This window comes from Bison bison, unplaced genomic scaffold, assembly GCF_000754665.1.
Source record: "Bison bison bison isolate TAMUID 2011002044 unplaced genomic scaffold, Bison_UMD1.0 scf7180017864373, whole genome shotgun sequence".
Taxonomy (NCBI): Eukaryota; Metazoa; Chordata; class Mammalia; order Artiodactyla; family Bovidae; genus Bison; species Bison bison.
In genome coordinates, this window is record NW_011494945.1 from 5,571,112 (window position 1) to 5,579,743 (window position 8,632).

The window sequence follows — 8,632 nt, forward strand, 5'->3', positions numbered from 1 at the left end:
GCTTGGAGAATTTTGAGCATTACTTTACTAGCATGTGAGATGAGTGCAATTGTGCGGTAGTTTGAGCATTCTTTGGCATTGCCTTTCTTTGGGATTGGAATGAAAACTGACCTTTTCCAGTCCTGTGGCCACTGCTGAGTTTTCTAAATTTGATGGCATATTGAATGGAGCACTTTCACAGCATCATCTTTTAGGATTTGAAATGGCTCAACTGGAATTCCATCACCTCCACTAGCTTTGTTTGTAGTGATGCTTTCTAAGGCCCACTTGACTTTACATTCCAGGATGTCTGGCTCTAGGTCAGTGATCACACCATCGTGATTATCTGGGTCGTGAAGATCTTTTTTGTACAGTTCTTCTATGTATTCTTGCCACCTTTCTTAATATCTTCTGCTTTTGTTAGGGCCATACCATTTCTGTCCTTTATTGAGCCCATCTTTGCATGAAATGTTCCCTTGGTATCTCTAATTTTCTTGAAGAGACCTCTAGTCTTTTCCATTCTGTTGTTTTCCTCATTTCTTTGCATTGATCACTGAGGAAGGCTTTCATAGCTCTCCTTGCTATTCTTTGGAACTCTGCATCAGATGCTTGTATCTTTCCTTTTCTCCTTTGCTTTTCGCTTCTCTTCTTACCTAAGAATTCCTTTATTGTGAAGTTTTTTGCTGTTGTCACTTCTTTTGGGACATCTTTTTGTGACAACTGCTTCCCTCGTTTCAATAATTTTACCTTCACTAAATTCCTCTGACTGCGTCTCTAGTGTCTCTCAAACAGTGGTAGTGGCAACATTCCCACAATCAACTATTTTTTTCTGTTAATCCATTTATATTCAGTTTGAATTTCACCCCAATGTCATCATTTTTTCTTTCTTTGCCACATTTTTATCATTATCAGCCAGTTCTCTCAATTATCATTTTGTAAAATTTCACATGAGTTTATCATTGGGAGGCAAGAATATAAACCAACTACATGCTTCACTATCTGTAGGTGAACTAACAGATGAGAAGTTACCTTTTACCAACAGAGTTCGAAAAAAAGTGATGTGATTGGTCACTGAAATGATGTTCCTCTTATTAACACAGTGACTTGTGAACTGAAGTGCCAGCAAAGAAATTTGTGTTTATGTAGTTACTCACAATATACTGTAGTATGAAATTAGAACCATGTTGTTGGGGGACTGGTATTTAACTGAACTGTGGAAGCTGAAATTTGTGCATATGGGAAGCCTTGAAAGTGAGGACTGACTGTAATTCAAAGAAGGTTGATCAGTTAAATAAATATTTTTTGGTTGGTTTTGATGAGATTGAGGATTACATGGACAATTTGATTTTTGAGCTATTGAATGCCTAATACATTTTATGTGGAAAAGTAATTTTGATGCTAATCTTGCAGCTTCTTTAATCCTCTTAGGTTATTCCTTACAGAGGACCTTCCATACTAACTTTCTAGAACAAAAACCTCTAGTTTTTTGTAAAAGTAAAATCAGTGGTGTTAAGAGAATAATAGTGGTAATGATTATGAATTCATTGTGAAGCAGTTGACATTGAAAGTAAATTTTAAAAAATGTTTCATATAGTATTGACATTCTAATAAATGAAGATAAAAATGTTAAATCATTTTTATTAAAAATGTTAAATCATTTTTATTTAGTCAGGTTGACTCCATTTTCACTGTCTTCATACTAGCAAATATTTTATTATGAAATGTGAAAGATAAGGTCTCACTCTGTGTTGGTTAAAACTGAAAAGTTAATTTATTATATGATTTCCTACAGGTGAACTGGCACAAAGGTTGATCTCAAGATGCCATTAGTGAAAAGAAACATTGATCCTAGGCACTTGTGTCACACTGCACTGCCTAGAGGAATTAAGAATGAACTGGAATGTGTGACCAATATTTCCTTGGCAAATATAATTAGACAACTAAGTAGCCTAAGTAAGTATTTTTACATCAATTAAAAATATTACTCACAAACCAGAATTACACATTGGGGTGTTAAAATAATATTCTTGTGACTAATTGGGGTGGGGGGATAGTTAATAAGAAGATACCTAATTATTTGGGGGGGAAAAGTGTCATTTTTAGTAAAATTAATGCATTTTAGAATCATTTCTTCTCTTGGATCTGGGAAAGGGAAATAAGGTCAGAATCTTTTAGGAACAAAATCACATGGTGCGTAAGAATTACTGAGATTGTTTTTAAAATATTATTTGGACTATATAAAAGGTGGTGGTGGAGTTGTACTTTTGCTTGCTTGTTATCACTATTTACTTTTCTAGAGGTTTCAGCTATTTGTGTTTTGGGATACTAGTATCTCTTTATATATCTTATTAGCCTAGGGAAATATTTTTATATTATCAAATATCTAAAAGTGAACGATGTGGGATAGTAACTGACTAGTCGGAGGATTAGGTTAGTCAAGTGGATTGTCTAAAGGATATTAGGATATGAGTCAAGTGTCTGATTTGCAACCTGATGACAGACAGAAGGCCAGCAGGCTGCCCAGATAATAAAGGCCAATAGAAGGAACAGGTTAAGGGAGGAGGTGAAAGTCAGTCTGTTTCCATTATAAGATTTTATAACAGAGCTGCTAGGTTAAGGAATTAAGTTATTTCCCATTTATTCTAAATGTAATGTTAGAAAAAAATTTTTAAATCCAGTTTATCTTTTGAATTGAAGGATTTTCTTTTTATTAGACATTTATATTTTATTTTAAAGATAAAATAAGATGTTTTTGGTCTAGATATCATCTCTAAGTAGTCTTAGATTTATCAGCCATACCCACCTACACAGATTGTCCTTACTAGCCAGGATTGACTCCTCTTTTCTTTTCCTGTTAACTTTTGTCCTTTTATAATTGAGTACTTAACACAAGGTAAAATGAGGTAGTTAATCTGATTTGTTTCAAGTGAGAGCATTTGGACATATTTATGTAGCCAGAGCAATATAAAGTTGTATTTTCATGTTCTTGGTGAGAGCACTAAATTTCTACATTGCTTGTGAAATAGTTGTAAGAGTAAATTAAAAGAGTGTTTATTTGAATTTAAGTATATTCTTTGTTCCACTTGGTGTTGTTTTTTTTTTTTTTCCAGGTTAGATATTGGCTGTGAATCACTAACATATTGTTTACTTGTTTCTTTCTTGAGCAATTCAGTATAGACCTAGAAAATATTAATATATGATTAATATATTGTTTAAAGTCATTTCCTAGTACTAACTGGTTTTATGATATGTTATATTCTAATAATGTAACATAACATAACCATATAAAATTTATATATGCTATATGTAAATGGGTGCATCAGCTTGTTAATATTAAGAGCATAGAAATGACATTAATAAATTTGGTTAAAATATTTCTTTAAATTAAAATGAATGTTAGATCTAATATAGGCATCTTATTTTAGGTGTATTTTCAATATAGAATTTAGAACTAATGTAATGATTAAGAGTGTCAATTTTGCAGTATTAACCCATTTCTCACATAACGTAAAGGTAAAGAATTTTCATGTCTGATACAGACAGTCCATCTGTCAGCCAGCACATGGTTATGCTGTAACCAAGCTCTGAAAATAGAAATACATTGTAAAATATAACTAAATTAGGCTTTGAGTGCTTCAGACTTGGAATCAGAGACTATAGAAGCATTTTCATGGTAGTTTGTAGAGATTCAAAAAAGAGAAAAAGCATAAAATATTGTAGCAAGGTATAACATTAGTTTACCACCCTAAAATTAAGCTCTCTGGCAGCTTTCCCACTTGACATAGTTGAGAACCTGGAATTAAATTTAAAAGGCCTCAAGATAGCCAGAATAAACAAGTCCAGGCTGAAGACCATGTACATAAAATAGCCAGTCGATCCCTCTCCAAGTTTGTTTGCTTTTACTTTGATAATTCAGACAGGTTGATGATGTGGTTTCCAAACATTCATGTTTCAGAGAATTAAAAAAGGAAATGTGGGGGGAGGGGGATGCCAATAACAGAAATAGGCATACTGAAGCCCATCAAAAGGTGTAGTTTATAGTGAAGGAAGAAGTGACATAAGAGGAAAACAACATTAAAAACTGGAAAGAGGCCATTTAATGTAACCGCATTTAATGTAAAATTATACACTTTAATGCTGTTGTTTCTCATAATCAATTTATGACTGTGCGTCCTCAGAAACAGGTTAAATTATGTTTAATTTTTATTTAAGACAGGGAAACTTAGAGTAGATTTTATATCAGTTTCCATCCAAAACAGTTAAAATAATAATGCGTTAAATAATCTCTGAATTACTTATAAAGCTAGGCTATTCAGAATGGTTCTGCGTAATACATATTTTCACTTTGGTGCCAATCCTAGCACCAAAAGTGCTGTAGCACTTTCACAGTAGTGAAGGTCGACTCCAGGGCTCAGGTAGCTTGGGGCTGGACATTGTTCTGACCTCTTCCTTGCAAAAATATACATCCAGTTCAGTTGTTTTTCCTAGTAGAACACAGTTTTGTTTTATAATAGATAATTACTGAAAACCTAGAATTTGCTTTATTTAAATTTCTTCTGCTATACCAAAATTTTCCCCATTATTACTACTTCTACTTCAGTCGCTCAGTCATGTCCAACTCTATGTGACCCCATGGGCTGTAGCCTACCAGGCTCCTCTGTTCATGGGATTTTCCAGGCAAGAGTACTGGAATAGGTTGCCATTTCCTTCTCCAGGGGATCTTCCTGACCTTACTGTCTGAGCCACTAGGGAACCCCATGTCTTATTTAACAGCCATTGGAACTCTAATTATATGAGAGATCTTTTACCATTTTCTCTTCCCAAGGTCTTTCTCTTGTTGAATATAGCCACTTTGAGCTGCCAAGATGAGCTGATAGAGCCTACTTCTTGTTCTCAATCAGAAAAATTCACAGGTAGCAACGTAGATGGGTAAGAGGGTAGATAAATAGATTGGCTCTCTTTGCGACTCTATGGACTGTAGCCTACCAGGCTCCTCAGTCTGTGGGATTTTCCAGGCAAGAATACTGGAGTGGGTTGCCATTTCCTTCTCCAGGGGATCTTTCCAACCCAGGGATCAAACCCCGGGTCTCCCGCATTGTAGGCAGACACTTTACCGTCTGACCCACCAGGAAAGCCCCGTAAGACTAATTAGATAGTAGATAATGGACAGATAACACTGACTATTTTGCTGTGTGATGAAGGTACATGTTTTTTGTCCTAAAAGAACACACCCCATGTAGTTGAAGAGTCTAATATGATGAATGCTGAACCTATTCTGTGAGTTTCAGTGTAAGCATGTATATAATTAAAAACCATGAGTTTTAGATTATAGGAACTGAGAAAAGAGAGATAAGCATAGGTGAAGTCATAAGAGGAGGCTTACTGAATGAATGTGACTTGAACTGGGCCTTTAAGGAACAGAAGAATTTGGAAGATGTAGAGGAATAAAGAAGGAAGGCATTTCGACTTGTTCGAAGAAGTAGGCAAATGAATGGAAGCAAAAATAAATATATGAGAGGTTTTGTTTTGTTTTTTTTTTTTGGCTGCACAGCATGTTGAGGTCTTAGTTCCCCAACTCGAGATCCCTGCAATGGAATCACAGTCTTAACCACTGGACTGCCAGGGAAGTCCATGTGAGACGGATTAAAGGTACAAATGATATTAGATATGTATGGTGGAGCTTGATAAAGAGGATAGTGTTAGATGAGAGGATTTAGATTTTAATATCAGAGATGAGACCTCATAGCTCCTTGGGTAGAGACGGTAGTATAATAAGTTTAGTTGAAATTCAGGTACATAGACAATTAACTTTCCATTGCGAACTTTATTCATTTCATCTCTCTCTGGGGTAGAAGGAGGAGGTAGATTTAGAAAGTGAGAAGGGACATGAAAATAGAACAAATGGGATGTCTATTGTACGTCAGTGCTTTGGCACTTAAACCTGAAGTGGGGGAAGTGTAGACTCTTTTTTAAAAAATCTGTTTAAAAAAGAAAAACAACAAACCCAAAACCTGTGGGCTCTCTTTCCCAAAATATACAAGTGCATTAAAAATCTGCATATAATTTCAGGTGGTATACAGACTGTAAGTTAAAGATCCGTGTATTAAACTAAGTTCTTTCAGGAATAGAATTGTCTCTTCCATCTTTGTATCCCTAACATTTGATGAATAAATGAGTAACTTTATACTTGCCTTTTCTTCCACCTGTAATGCTTCCCTTATCTGCCAGAGAAACTATCTCTGGAAGTTTCTGTAATACCATCCCACACCCAAAAGTTTAGATGCTTCTTTCTGTGTGCTCAGTGGCTCTGACCTTGTTTTATAGTAAGAGCTGCCTGTTGTTAAGCTCCTGTCCTGTATCAGATACTCTACCCATTGCCCTTCCCCCTGACTGGTTTTTTTTTTTTTTTTTGCTTCTTTTCCTTATAATTTCTTTGAAGGAGATATTTTTATTTCTATTTTACAGGTGAGGAAATTTATGCCAAGGCCTCAGAGTGAATGGAACAAAGATTTGGACTTAATTGTTAAATTGGTTTTCAGTTTTATTTAAATGTCTGTTTCTCCCTCTGTTCAAAACTCGTCGGTTGCAGAGACCTTCTTCCAATCATTTTTCTGTCTCCAGGGTCTAGAACGTTGTCTGGCATTTTGGTTTAAAGAATATATGTGAGCAAGTGAATGTGTATAAAATTATCCTTTTTCTCTTAATTTTAAAGAAATTAAAATTCTGATTTTTTTTGCCTAAAGATTATAAAATCTTCTAGGATAGGAATTTTATGTTTTATTTTTTGGTGTCTTCAGTAGGAAATAACACCTACCAGGCACAGCGTGAACCCTCAGTAAACGTTTGTTGATTTAACTGATAATGTACTAAAGTGCTTTGGAAAAAAACAGCCGTTGTTCAAATGTAAACTGGTGAGATTAATGAATTCATTATGTAAGTATGTAAGTACCCTCTTACAGGATATAGAGCTTACTGTTGAGCCTCATTTAACCTAGACAGTATGCTTGGGTCTAAGTTGTCTTGATTTAGGAAGATAATTTTTTTTAATTCAAGGTGTAGATAGTAATTGACTTATCTTTATATTGTGAGTATTCATTTGTTTATATATTATAAATACAATTGAATATTTTTAAATTCTAGGTCATCTGAAACTTCTCCCTGGCTTTTTTATTAGATAGAAAATTTTATTTCTCCTTTTCAAATGGGATTATTTTGGTTTATTCTTTTCATAATGGAAATTTACATGACTGGAGGAATACAGAGATTCTAGATTTATGATTTTTTAAGAAACTAGAATGAGATAAAATGTAAAATATATCATAAATTTTCAGAATCTATGTTTTGGGCATACCTGAGATTTGGTTATCTATTAGGTTTATGAAGAATCTTGCATTGTGTTACTTGGCCTGAAATTCAGTTCTAGTATGGACTCTGTTTATGATTGCTGATTTGGGATTAAGAGATGTATTATTTATATTTACTTTACATCATAACTTTTCTAACCCTTAACAGGTGTATAAAGGGAAGTGAAAGTGGTGTATAGATAGGGGTGAAACAGGAGAGTATTTCCATTTTAGCCACAAGTCACCTACCAGAAAGTGGTAGATCTAGTATCTAAAGCCATATTTCCTAGTGTTTGTTTTTTCCTACTGTATCACAGCTAGATTACCGTAGGTGAGGGTTTAAAGTTTAAACTAGTTTCAAATAAATATCGAATTCATTGGGGCAGCATTTTAAATGTTAAATTGGTTTATATTTATCTCTGATAACTTTAAGCTTTATGGTATATGTTTCATTTTTGCTTAGGTAAATATGCTGAGGATATATTTGGAGAATTATTCAATGAAGCACATAGTTTTTCCTTCAGAGTTAACTCATTACAAGAACGTGTGGACCGTTTATCTGTCAGTGTTACACAGCTTGATCCTAAAGAAGAAGAATGTAAGTTTATGCATATTTTCTTTCACATGTATGTTTTTGGTTAGGTAGGATGAGTGAAATATATATAAGAACAGTATTATACATGAATTTATTAAAAAAAAAACAACACTGGGAGAAATGTGCTTCAGTTAATCAAAGAGACACACAAAAAACGTGAATTTACTACAAATCTTTTTTACCCACGATCTTTGTTGTACATGTTCTAATAGATTGGTGGCTTATCTATAAATGCCATTAGCATGATTCTCCTGAGTTGTCTACTCTTTTTTTCTTCTTTTTGTATATTAAATAGCTCTTCATTTTTTGACGTAAAATTTTTTTAAGCCAGACTTTTCTTCCATTTTCTTTCTCTTTTCTTTCTCCCTTATAATTTTTATTTATTTATTTATGACTGTGCTGGGTCTTCACTGCGTGAGGTGGAGGCTTCTCATTGCAGTAGTTTCTCTTGTGGCAGAGCACATGCTCTAGGCATGCAGGCTTTAGTGATTGTGACCTGTGGGCTCAGTATCGCCCTTATAATTTATTTGTATACTTTTGTCTTAAAAATAAAAATTCTTTGAAAATTATCTGAAATTCTTAGGCTTGATTTTTTTTTTTTTTAAGAATGAAATTCCTTTTATATGTGCATATTGCTAAGTCACCAGAATCTGATCTGGTTATTTAAATGTTAATTCCCATTTTAAATGAACATTCCCTCCCCCCCCCCCCCCCC

At 34.2% G+C, this 8,632-nt stretch overlaps 1 protein-coding gene across 1 annotated transcript in view; it reads left to right on the plus strand.

Annotated features, from left to right (window-relative positions):
• The window catches only part of WASF1 (WAS protein family, member 1), a 71,411-nt gene that overhangs the window by 50,066 nt on the left and 12,713 nt on the right, over window positions 1-8,632 (plus strand). Inside the window, exons 2-3 of the mRNA XM_010856619.1 lie at window positions 1,772-1,932; window positions 7,786-7,920. Coding sequence (XP_010854921.1) covers window positions 1,800-1,932; window positions 7,786-7,920 — 268 coding nt within the window. The 5' untranslated portion in view covers window positions 1,772-1,799. The remainder of the gene's footprint in view (window positions 1-1,771; window positions 1,933-7,785; window positions 7,921-8,632) is intronic.